The 12,492-nt window shown below is 45.5% G+C and overlaps 1 protein-coding gene across 1 annotated transcript in view; it reads right to left on the reverse strand.

Annotated features, from left to right (window-relative positions):
• Positions 1-12,492, reverse strand: part of LOC308640026 (contactin-3-like) — a gene marked incomplete at both ends in the record, with an annotated part of 96,034 nt that overhangs the window by 72,148 nt on the left and 11,394 nt on the right. The window contains one exon of the mRNA XM_081312093.1: positions 10,222-10,343. Coding sequence (XP_081168219.1) covers positions 10,222-10,343 — 122 coding nt within the window. The remainder of the gene's footprint in view (positions 1-10,221; positions 10,344-12,492) is intronic.

Here is a 12,492-nt window from a genome sequence, read left to right on the forward strand (position 1 = left end):
AATCAGTAGTTTACTTGTAGCTGCAACAGAAGGATTCAGTACTATCTTACTTATTGTGCTTTTGGGGGGGGGGGCATCGTCACTAGAATGGGCTTTAACTGACACCTGTCATTCATTTTTGAGGTTTACCTCTTTCCAGATAATATCAATCCCCAGCATTCCCGAGTTGGGGTGTATATTTAATAGACTCACTCATTATACACCTACAACTCTGCTGTGTTTAGCTGACTGGTTTGCCTCACACTGGGGACATAAAACATTTGCTAAAGAAAGGCAATAATGCAAACTAGATAAGAAGGGGAGATGCTTAATTACCTCAGAAAAGTATGTAAAGCAAATATGGAAAACTCCAGAATGGAGATGCTACTTTGAAATGCTGCAGGCCCCCAAGAGCCCATGAGGAGTGGCTTTAATTAGCCTTGTTTGGAATCATTTTATGTACTGCTGAACCTAATAAAGGTGAATTTTTAAAGACTACAAATCATACCCTGTCTCTCAGATTTGTGTTCCCTTGGATTATGGTAGGAGTGGGGCTTATTCAATTTTTTTTTTTAATTTGGATTACTTGAATGTCCTTGAAAAGAACTTTGAAAATTTTGCTGACACAGATTTTCTTGCTTTTCTTCTGAAACTGTACAAGGTACTTTCTCTGTGGCAATCATCAGTGGGGGCCGAGCATCACCTTCACCCCTTGGGTGTGGCATGCAGGGGACCATCATCCTTCCCAGGCTGGGGGAGGGTGCCATTTATCATTATAACATATTGTAATTATTTCAATGTTTTCTTCTTGGTAAAGGTACAATATGATAAACTAGCTATTGTTTCTAGATCTCTATCAAATGGGGAAGAACTCACAGATGAGTGCAAAGTTCAGAGCAGAAAAAAATGAGAGAACATGATAAATCATAGTACTCTTAAGAATTATTTTTTTCTTCTTCTCTATGTATGACAGGATGGGTTTTGGTTCATTTGGTTAGCACTGGTCATGATATTTGTTCTGTAAATGGAATGAGGTAGAAAATTACAGATATATAATTATACACACACACACACACATATATATATATATATATATATATGTATATGCTCATATATATATATATATATATATACACACACATCTAATATTTATATATAGATTATGTGTGAATTATATAATATATATATATATAAAATATGTATTATGTGTCATACATAAATTATATAGCTTATATTTGATATGGGTAAATTATATATTTGTGAACAGAATAAAACATTGAATTTTCTCTGTGTCATTTAAACAGTATGTCCTCATTAGAAACAACTTGTTTCCAAAACAAAGATGTCACATGGAAAACAGTTCCTCAAGGCTACAAGAACACGAAATAACCTTCATTATCATGAAACACTGAGGCTTTAGAGTCATTTGTTACTGCAACATAACCTAGTAAATGTTGACAGATACAGAGCAAATTTCATATAAATGGTGGAAATGTGTCTCTGTGGTTAATGGGCAAAGTGTGTCTGTGTCTAATGAACTTAACTTAAAGGGATATTAGGAATAAAGTCATGGTCAGAATTGTGGCCTGGAAATGGGAAATATATGTGACAAAAAAACTTAATGAATCCAAATAAGAACTGCATTTTCTATTTTTTTAATGCAAGTAAAGTAAATGATGCTGTTCAAGAGAGTCAGCTATGTTGTCAGAAAAATAATTGCCCAAGCCTCAAAACCGCCTTCCCCATTCATTTGAATCATTCGGCTAGCCCTGCAGACTCTGAAACTAGAGAGCTGACTACCACAAAGCTCTGTGAATCAGTTCAGAGACAGTCTGGAAGTCTCCCTGAAAGCTGCACACATGACCCCCTTTATAGTTTCTTACCTTTAAATCCTGCTATTTATTTCAATGTCCAACTTACTAATTTTAATGCAGAAAAACACATTGCAAATAAAAGATGAGTCTAACCAGAAAGGTTATTACCAATTTTGAAACTCATTTCTATAAGATTAATCTGGGGTTTACTCTAGAAAGAGACTCCTCCTATACCCCCCCTAGGATTCAACACTCAGACACAGACACACAATGACCACAACAACCACATTAAACAAATTCAAGTACTCCTGCACAAAGTGCCAAGCAGGACCTGTGAGAATCAAAATCTAGGCAAACTTAGCCAGGTTCCAAGAGGGGTAACTGTGAGCATCCACAAACACAGCAAATGCAGGGTGCCCACCCCTGCTCCACACCTGGTAAGGGGGAAGAGAGTCAGGGTGCCCTGTGATGCGCAGCTAGGCACACCAGCTACGCTGCTCCTCTGCTCTGCAAGGCAGTAGGGTTCATGAAGAAAAAGTGCTGCTGAGATAGGGACCACCCAGCTTGTTGATCAGTGAGCATCACTGTTCTGTATAAACCAAGAATCCATTCCCTTTTTTGAGTTTAAAATGTCCCATTTAATAAAATTCACCCACTAAAATACTTGGACTCTTACACTTGCTCCAGCATATATCTCTATCCTTTCAAACATTCAAATATGTATGACTTAAAGATAAAGTTAGACTCAAAGAGCACCGGAATCAAAATCCCCCTGGATCAGGAATAAAGAAGTTGATTCCCAGGAAAGCTGCCACTCTGTGGAGTTGGAATCTCTGGGAGCAGGACAGTGCGATCTAAATTTTACAAAAGTGCTCTAACTCCACTTGGTTAAATGGCTGATGGAGATTGCAAAGCACTGGCCTTAAGGCACAGGACAATGTCATGTGTTTCTTTGGTTCCCAAAGGACTTATTTTTAAAGCACAGATCTACGTCACAGCGGCAGAGATGTATTCTGCCAACAAGTTTCCACTGCCCCCTTGGCACAGGGTGGATTCCATTTCCTCATATCTTTGGCTCTCAGATGGGAACTTGTGACGAGGGACAAGGCCACAGTAGGTTTAGAAACAGATTCTTGGAATCTCACTGAAAAACGCACCATGCACAGGACCCCCTTTACAGTTGAGAACCTTTAAATCCTGGTATCATTTCAAGTCTAACGTGCTAAACTTAATAAGAAAACCATGTAGTAAATAAAATCTGGGTCCAACAAGGAAGGGGATCAATTTTGAAACTCCAGTCCTACTAGATTAAATTGGGTTTAACTCTACATAGCCACACCCCCTTGGGATGCAACACCTAATAACAGTGACAACCACAATCAACAAATTCACACCATCCTTGGGAGAGATGCCAAGCAGAGCCTGAGGTGCTCAGAAGCTTTGCAAATCTATCCAAGAGAGGTGTCCGGTCCTGTGTCCACAACAAGGATATTTGAGGGTACTTGGGTGATATGTGGCCACCAGCCCTACTCCATAAAAAACACAGCTCACCCTTTTCCCTCTGCCAGCTTGATGGAGTCAGAAAGATCAATCTTGGAAGTTATGTGTCCCAGTAGAAGAGCAAAGTGAAAGGAGCTACAGTCTTTTGGTCAGAAACACTCAACTTGAACTGACCTGAGCGAGAAACAGCACTTGGTGTGAGTGAGCTACACACATTTTCAGGTTTCTTGGTTGCAGCTGCTGGTGTTATCTTACTTAAAACACAAAGTGCACATGCACATAGTTTGAGAACAAAGCAACCAACACTTTTAATTACATAGGTGTCTTACGCAATTGGTATTTCACATGTGTACATTTTTAGAAACAAAATATGTAGCACATAAAAGACTGAAGTATACATCCCATATCAATAATAAAACTCATCATTACAAAGGTGATAATTTTCCCCCAAATTAACTGACAATATATCTCACCAAAACTGCTATGTACAAATATGAATTTATGATGTGTTCCACTTCACTCCTCTTGCTGTGGATTGCTTTGTCTATTCTGGGTCTCTTACTTTTGCAAGTAAATTTCATGATTGATTTTCTATTGCTGTGAAGAATTATCATTGGGATTTTTAAATTAATTGAATTAAAATTTATGCCCAAGCACAAATTAGTTAAAACTATGAAAAAGAATCCTGGCTTAACATTGACCTGAAAGCTATCTGGTCACAAGTGTCTGTTGACCCAGAAGCTGTCCCCTGCACACTCAGTGATGGGTAAGCTGTCTGCATTTCAGTATTAACAGTGTATTAGAGTTGAGTCTACTCTGAATGTTGGTGCTGAGGTCTGGGTTCAGCCACACTTTGCCACCACACAGTCAGGGATACTTTGCTGGGTTTTAATTGTGTTAGAATTCTGGGTTTTATGTGGTATATTCATTTACACATAGAATGTAATTTTGTCATTAAGTGCTTAACAATTTTTGACCAAGGGTGTTGTCATTTTTCAGTGGGTCTTTGTGCCACCAAAGTGGTCCTCTCTGTTGAACATCTCCTCATGTCTCTGTGTCAAAGCACCTGGCGGCTTTCAGTTAATACCAGTTGAATGGGACTATTATTCCCTGGAACCAGGGCACACCTTTCTGTGTCTGTTCTCATATGGCCCCTGCTGGGTGGTATATGGTGCATATGGTTGTGGGGAGAAGACAAGGCCAGGTGCACCATGCCAAGCCAGTCTTAAAGTCCCATTGGGCCCTCTGGAGACATTAACACAGTCTTCCTTCACAGGACCTGTATATTTTGACAGGAATTAGTAGTGACAGCTGCAGCAGTAATTGGAGGCCTGGCTGGAGCTACGATGGCAGCCTGTCTGTCCTCCTGGCTCAAAAATCTGGTTCTGAAGGTGCATCTGACTTCTGCCTGAGGGTGAGGTAATGGGACAAGTTACACATGGGGCCCCTGAAGGTGGTGTGTAGGGTTTTCCCACAGGCACCTTGCTCTGCAGAGTACACATGCCCCTTGGGCAGACTCTGCAGGGGCTCTTGGTGTCTTCCTATATGAGGCTGAGTCTCCAGAGCTCATGCAGAGTACCCTGAAAAGCCAGAACCCTGGTCCAGGTGGCAAACCCAGCCAGGCAGGCACAAAGGTCTTTTTTCCAGCTCAAATTAGTCATCACAAGTTGAGGCCAAGAGCTTGCTTTCTTTGGTGACAATGACTATCTGGGTTGCCTAGTCTGTTCTTTCAGAGATTGTACTAAAATTATGCAAGCAATGGCATGTTTGCTTCCAGTATCTCTGGTGGCTTGACTGCCTTCTGGATGTTGGCCCCTTAGGGGAGACAACATGGCAGGCTATGGATGGGATTGGGGGCAACTTCCTGGAAGCCTGTGTAGGCTGGGTGTCTTTGTTGCTCAGTTCTGGGTTCTTCTATCCTCTGTCCCTCAGATGGGCTCAAGAGGGTTCTCTTGGGATGAAGGCTCAGCCCTTCACAGTCACCTGGCAGCTGACAGGCTGGACAAAGTTTGCAGGCCTGGAAAATGGCCATCCTGAAAAACCAGCTTGCTGAGTTGTTCACCTGGGGGGAGTTGAGTAAGAAGCCCCTAGTTGCTATTTATCAGCCATGGCTCTGAGCATTGGTGTGTATCTCAACTCACACATGCAGCCTCACAGAGCTCCAGTGAACATAGAAAATAGGCCCAGGAAGATGGAATAACTTGACAATGGTCATCCAGCCAAGAAGCAACAGAACTAGGACTTGAGCACAGATTTGGGCTCACTTGGCTCTTGTTTTTGTGGGGGTGGTAGGGACTGGGCTGCCTGGGGTATCATCCCACATACAGTCTTCCGTCCAGCAGTTGTAGCCACACTGGGGTGAAGGCCAGCTCGGGCCACTAGAGCTAATATCTCAGGAGAAGCCAGGAGTCTGGGTTCTTAAAATGTAAAATATTCTGATTTTAACCAAGATAGAATGTTCTGAGTGGGTCAACCCTCAGGGAGCTCAGATGGTCTTGGAACATTAGTTTATCATGGGTCAAGAATCTGCAGAGTGCCATCTACAGATCCACCCCCTACCCTCTCTCTGCCAGGCTCTGGGGGATTCTCTGTTCTTTCTGTCTTTGGGGAAACTGCCTCTCCAGGTCCTCTCTGGATGCTGCTGTTGTTTTGAGGACATCTAGCTTCTCCTCTAGGTGACAGTCCTGTAGAAAAACACCCATGATCCTTGCAGCTCCCACTCAAGACTCCTTGAGAAGAAATCAAACCTCAGACTTCTTCCTCGGGCCAATCTAGTACGTCCCCTCTTGCCCGATTCTGAACTTCTCTCCCAGCCTGATCACCCCAACCTTCCTGCTTTTCCTCAATGTGCCTGGCTAAGGGTTCTTTTCTTCTTAAAACTCCTTTATTTTGAACAAATGTTGGATGTGGAGAGAAATCACAGAAAGAGTACAGAGAGCCCCACACACCTTCCTCTGCCTCCATGAGGCTGCTTCCTAAAAGGAGGTGGGCAAAGGCCGCCTGGAGAAGGTGGCCCTTCAGCTGGGAGCTGAGTGATGAAAAGGAGCCAACTACTGTATGTAGTGACCCATGGAGGGATCAGGCAGTGCAAAGGACTTGTGGCTTCCTCCTTGTTCCTGGTGTGACTGGCAGAGGGCTGGTGACATGAGGACTGTTCAGAAGGAGCTGCAGAGCAGGCTCCTCATCAGAGGTCAGAGCCAGCATCCCCACCCAGGACAATATTTGAGAAGATCAAATTAATGGCAACAGATTTTACATGAAAAGCTAAATTTATGACTTTGAAAATCTATTGAAGTGGTGGAGTGGTGTCAGCCAGTCCTTTTGGCCCAGGCAGACACCTGTGTCTTGTACAGAGGGGCACAGCTCCCAGGCCACTCGACACTTTTGAACCCATCCAGCCTGCTGATGCCCTCAGCTGTGCCTGTGATACCTGCTGCTCAGTGATTCTGAGTTTCTATTTCCAGGTTGAGCCCCCTGGGTTGGTAGGAAACCATACCTCAGAGGCCACTGGAGTGTAGGGGAGGGGCCAGGCTCCTGCCAGACTGCCTGGGCTCAAGTCCAGGCCCCACTCCACCCAGCTGTGTGACTCTGCAGGTTGCTTACCCTCTCTGAGCCTCAGCTTCCACATCAAATGGAGCAAGTAAGAGTACCTGTGGTTGTTGGGAGGATTCCTTGGATTTGGTACTGCACAGGGCTGTGGCAGAGTATGCCATGTGAATGGGGAGGAATCTGAAGCATCACCCCTGGGGCATCCACAGCAGGAGGCTCCCTACTGGACATGGATGTGTAAACATAACACAGGGCACCTGTATTCATTGCACTTGCCAGAGAGGCACAAGCAAGAAGCACACGTGGGGAGGGGGATGCGTTATCTCCCACCACAGGCTTTATCTCTTGCCCACACGACTTTCCCTGGACTGGGAGAGAGGCTCTGGATTTGGTCCTACCATCTCTGTGTTGGTAGCCTCTGGCAAGTATTTCCATGCTGGGCTCCCACCACTGGCCCCAGGGTCCACCTGGGAGGTAGGCATGGCTTCCAGGACTGGACCCCTCCATGTCCAGGGAAAGTGGGGTTGGAGATGTGATCAAGGTTAGGGTCTAAGAGGATTGCTTTCTGAGGCACAGACAGGCACTTAAACCTGGAATAATTTGAGTACCCTGCAGAAGAATGGCGCCCTTCTGCATTCCCACCAGTGGAGTGGTGTGAGGCAGAGAGTTGGCAGGTCCAGTGATGGCTCCATGGATGTGATTTGACAGACACAATGTTGAGCACAAAATGCCATCACAGACAGACACAGAGTAATGCTGTTTATAGGAAGCACAAAAGTCTAAAAACGAATATTTAGCAACATAAGGAGACATTACTATGTAAAAAAAAATTAATGCAAAAGTCCCCTGGGGTCAGCAGGGAGCACATTTATGAGGACGGTTTTCCAGGTCGGTGGTTGGAACCTGTGTCACCATTGTGTCCCACATAACTCCTGTTAATCTTAGGTGTTGTGTATAGATTTTAAAATGTTTTGTTTGAATGAAAATATGTATAGCTAAAAAAATAGGCCTCTAAGTCACTGGTCTGGATGCTCTACAATTTCCCTGCTGGACCTGAGCCTCTAGGATGTCCTGGTTTTCCTCAGGCCATCAAGGTGACCCTAGGTTCAGGTTGGCCAGGTGGTACTGTGGTAAGGGAATCAGTCAGAAGTAGCTGAAGACCTGCCTGGGTCCTGGTGGTTTCAGACAAGAGCTATGTTCCCTTGAGTGTCAGTTTCCTCTACTGTGAAATGGGGAGAACTTAGTCATTGATCTCCCAGAGCTGGCATGAAGGTATTTGGAGGTGATGGTGCATGGAGCGAGTTCAGCTTTGTTTCAGGGTATATGCCATACATCAAAGACTGCTGAGAACAGCACAGTGAGGGCCCAAGTAGAGGGTTGGAAGAGGTGGGGTAAGAAGGACATGGTCCTTCAAGAGAGGCCCTGCTTTGGTGACTCGTAGGGCTCTACATCAAGGAGACTGCCATCTCAAATTCAAGCCCACAAGGACAAGCTGGTCTTGAAGCACATGAACTCAGAGCCTTCTTCTGTTTTGATCATGTGCACAGCTGTCGTCCTTGGCCACAGGCTCACTCTGACCCATCAGGATCCCAGGGCTTACTTTGACTTTCCGCTGACCTCCTCCCTTTTCCAGATGGCATGGCTTGGGACATTCCTACTCACATGGGGTGATGGTGCAGCCTGTCCCCCTTGGATCCATGCACTCCACCCTCTGCTGATGGAGGGATGAACCCATAAGGTGGGGTGCCACTCATGGCAAGAGCAAGCCCAGGAGGTGTTTGCTCTGCTGGCGCAGTCAGGGCCCATGAGTAAAGTTGTTTTGGGGGTCACTTATGTTCCTCTTTGTCACATAGTAGGGTCTGTCTCCTGTTTTGTTCTGGGTGCAAGGTGAATCTTGCGAGTCACAGATGTGCACTTTGCAGAGTGTAGTGCCAGGCTCACCTGCAACCAGATGGAGCAAGGGACAGTAAGAATCCTGCCAGATGGGATTTCTCAGGCTGCTGGCACCAGGCAGGGTAGACTTAGCACAATGTCTGAGGAAGCCAGCAGCCCACATGTGGGACCTTGGAGCTCAGGAAGCTGAGGCAGGGGTGTTCTTCCAGCTAGAGAGAGTGTTTTATTCCCCTGTTTGCTGGCTCTTGTGACAAATTGTCAGAAAGCTGGTGTCTTTAGAAAACAGAATCTGGTTTTCTCATATTCTGGAGGCCGGAAATTCAGGACTATGGTGTTGGTGGATTGGCCCTCTCTGAGGCTCAGGGAGAGGCCTGGGACAGGTCTGGTGCCGGCAGCAGCACTTGCAGTCCCTCTTGGTCTCTCCATCTTCACTTGGGGCACTCTTGGGGCTCTGTGTGTCTCAAGCATACTGTCAGTTCTCTTATGAGAACACTGTCATTGGCATTATGATGACTCATCTCAAGACCCTTAACATCAACACATAGGCAAAACCCTATTTCCAAATCAGATCACATTTGCAGAAACTGGGCTAGGGACTTAGAAAAAGCTCTTAGGGGAACTGCTGGGGCTTGAATATATCCCCGGCATTCATGGGTTGGAAACTTGTTCCCCAGTGTGACTATGTTGAGGGAAGGAATCTTTGGGGTTAGGTGGCCACAGGGGCTCTTCCCTGAGGAATGGATTCATGTGATCTCACTGGGGGGGGGGCTCCTGATAAAGGGAAGATTTTGGCCTTGTCCCCCTGTCCCCATGCATGGGAGTACACTGTTAGGGTCTGTAAATAAGTCAAGATGGCACCTGGCATTTTGCCAGAGGGAGTGGTTTGTGAAGTAACACCAGCGAGCTATTAAGTGTGGAGATTACTTATTGGTTGACTGCTGTATCTAGTTTATGTTAATTAAGATAAGCTGTGTGGAATGTATATATACCCCTCCTGTCCTACAATAAATGGCTCCCTCTCCTGCTGTATCAATGTACACAAGTTGCTCATCACCCCCCGGTTATTTTGCCCAGCCAGCCGGGTTGTGGCAAATGGTGGCCCGTACAGGGAGCCCCGGGACACTCGGGGGTAAGTGACAAAAAACAGCTGCCCGTCCCTAGATAGGATGGGAGCAAATCTGCTCGTTCCTAGGCAGATAGGGCGAGAGGAAAAATGGCCATTTTGAGAAAATGGAGAAGATTGATACAGTATATTTGTGTCTTGTTTTGTCTTGAAATGTTGTATTGTCTTTGTGACGAAAATATGGAAGGGGTGTTAAGTAAATTGATAAGGGAAAGAGTCACCCCAGTGGAACCAAGAATAGTTAGGGCATGTGTTGATAAGAGTCCAGGAACTCTAGTCAGAAAGAAAAAGAAAGTTCAGAAGAAGAAGGATTATCAGGAAAAAAGTTGCAGCAAAAGGCTATTACTGAGTACTTTTCGTTACCAGAGGGTGCGTGAATCGGCGCGGCGGCTGCCACGTGCACGAGCCGGTCACGGCACAGCAAGCACTTTCCAAGCAGCGGCAGCCAGCTCTTCCCTGCGCCCTGCCCGGGGAGCAGGACGCCACTGCGAGAGCCCAAATCCAAACCTGAACTGGAGGCACAGTCTCGCAGGCTCTTGCTCCCTGTGCCCAGTGGCAGTTTGAGTCAGGAATACTCCCCAGATTCTCCCCAGGGCCATCTGGGCCTGCCCGGGACCCTGCAGGTGGAAGACGCCCCGTGTCCCTGAAGTTTGATCATTTCCAAGGCCAGTAACTACAATGGTTCTCCCACACCTGGAAGCTAATGAGTAATGAGCACTATTAAGGCTTATTTCAAATGTAAAATAAAACCTTGAGATAATGTACTAAATTGTTCAGAAGGTTGTTTTCTTAGTGGAATGCTACAGGATTTTCTGTAGTCAGCATTGCCAGAGTTCCTGCCTTCGTCCCAGTGCTGGTGAGGACGAGGGTGGAAGAATTTCCAGTGTTGCTGAGAATCAGACGAGACTTTGGCTGAAAAACGGACGAGACTTCGGATCACCTAGCTGCCTGCAGAACTTAACTGGACTGTGATTTAAGCTAGCTGCCTGCAGAACTTACCTGGACTGTGAGGTAATCTATTGAAACACTGCTTTACCTGGACTGTAAGCAAAGGTGGCACAAGAAATTTTCATGGCTAAGAATCTAGTGATGGTGTAGTTTTGTACATCCAGGAAAGATGGGTGTGAAGTTCATGTGTGAGCACATGAGGGCCTAGTGAGCACATCATGATAAAGCCTGAGAGTGACCTGCTGTACCCACTGAGGCAAGTATCTTTCTCACATGAAAATCAATCAGCCTGAGGAAAATAAATGCACATTATGGGTAAAATTAAAATGTGAGATTGTGAAGAGCAAAGCAGTAACAAATTTAGTGTCAGGCAGTAAACTTCACTCTGTTATTCACTCCAGTTTGAAGAAAAACATAACATAATTAACAAGGTTGCATGTTTCCTAAGAATGTTTTTAACCTGATATCCTGGAATAATGACTGTCATCTGTATTTCAAAACTTACTGGGTAATCCTCGTGAACTTTCATTGTTTCATGGGGAAAGAAATCCATCAGTTTGTTAAAGCTAACAAGGGCCATTGATTTTACTTATTATTTGTAGTTTCTGAACTAATTTTTTGCTCTTGTCTTTTGGTGTCTCACATTTTCTCATGGGGATGAGTTATTGCCCCACAGGTGGCTGTCTTGGAGGAGATGCCCAGTAGTGAGTCAAAGTGATGGTCAGGAGAAAGAATAATGGTACAGATGTCTGTGGACCAAACACAGAATTAGATTCACTGTACAAAACAGAGGTGCTCCTCAAAGGTGCTGCCTGGAAAATCCCCTGCATGGGTCATGGTTTGGAAAAGATCACTTTGTCTTTTAAGGTTCTGTCCTTCATTTCTCTTTGGCCTCCAGTGGGCAGAGGCCCCTGCCAAGTGAGCGTGAAGTGCATCCTTTCCTTGGCTATTAGGAAGGTGGCTTTGCCCCACACCACCCAATTCTGCAGAAAGAGACATCACATGAAGTGCTTTGTGAGACTGCTATATGTCACTCCATCCTCTTATACACTCTGCAATAAGTAGGCTTTCCAAAAACCAGGTTGGGGAGGGGACATGGTGACAGGGTGACAAAGGAGAAAGAAAGTGGGCTGCATAGCATTCATGGCTCAAATCACATGGCCTCTGCATTTTGTTTTAGTGCCCATGCCTCAATCTCTTCAAACTTAAAATGAGAAGAGGATCCATCAGCCAGGATAATGTGGTTGACACTGGCAGGGCAGTTTTTCCATGAAAATTACCTTGTGTGTTCATATGTTCAAAGCTGGATATGACTGCCTAGGTGTGCCAGTGAGACACACATCCTCATGTGAAGTTGACTGCAGTTTCGCCACATGGAGTTGGTCCAAGGCTCCTCAGCATTGAGGCCCTGGGTCTCAAGCATGTAGTCAGCCAGGATGCCACTGGTGGTGAGTGGACTTATCCTGACTGTGTAACTACCTGAGCACAGGACCACAAAGCCCCAGCCCCCCCCCCCCCCACTGCCTGATCTCAGCAGCAGCTGTGAAGTCAGATTTGTTCTCTCCAGAAAGAAATGGAGACACGAGTCCAAGAGGTCAGGCCCCTCCTCCCACATGTAGCCCTCTTTAAGGACCAAATCCAGATTGATAGTCACACTCCTTATCCACAATACATGGAACCTCAAAG

Source organism: Spermophilus citellus, assembly GCF_964194105.1.
Source record: "Spermophilus citellus genome assembly, contig: SCAFFOLD_355, whole genome shotgun sequence".
NCBI classification, from domain to species: domain Eukaryota; kingdom Metazoa; phylum Chordata; class Mammalia; order Rodentia; family Sciuridae; genus Spermophilus; species Spermophilus citellus.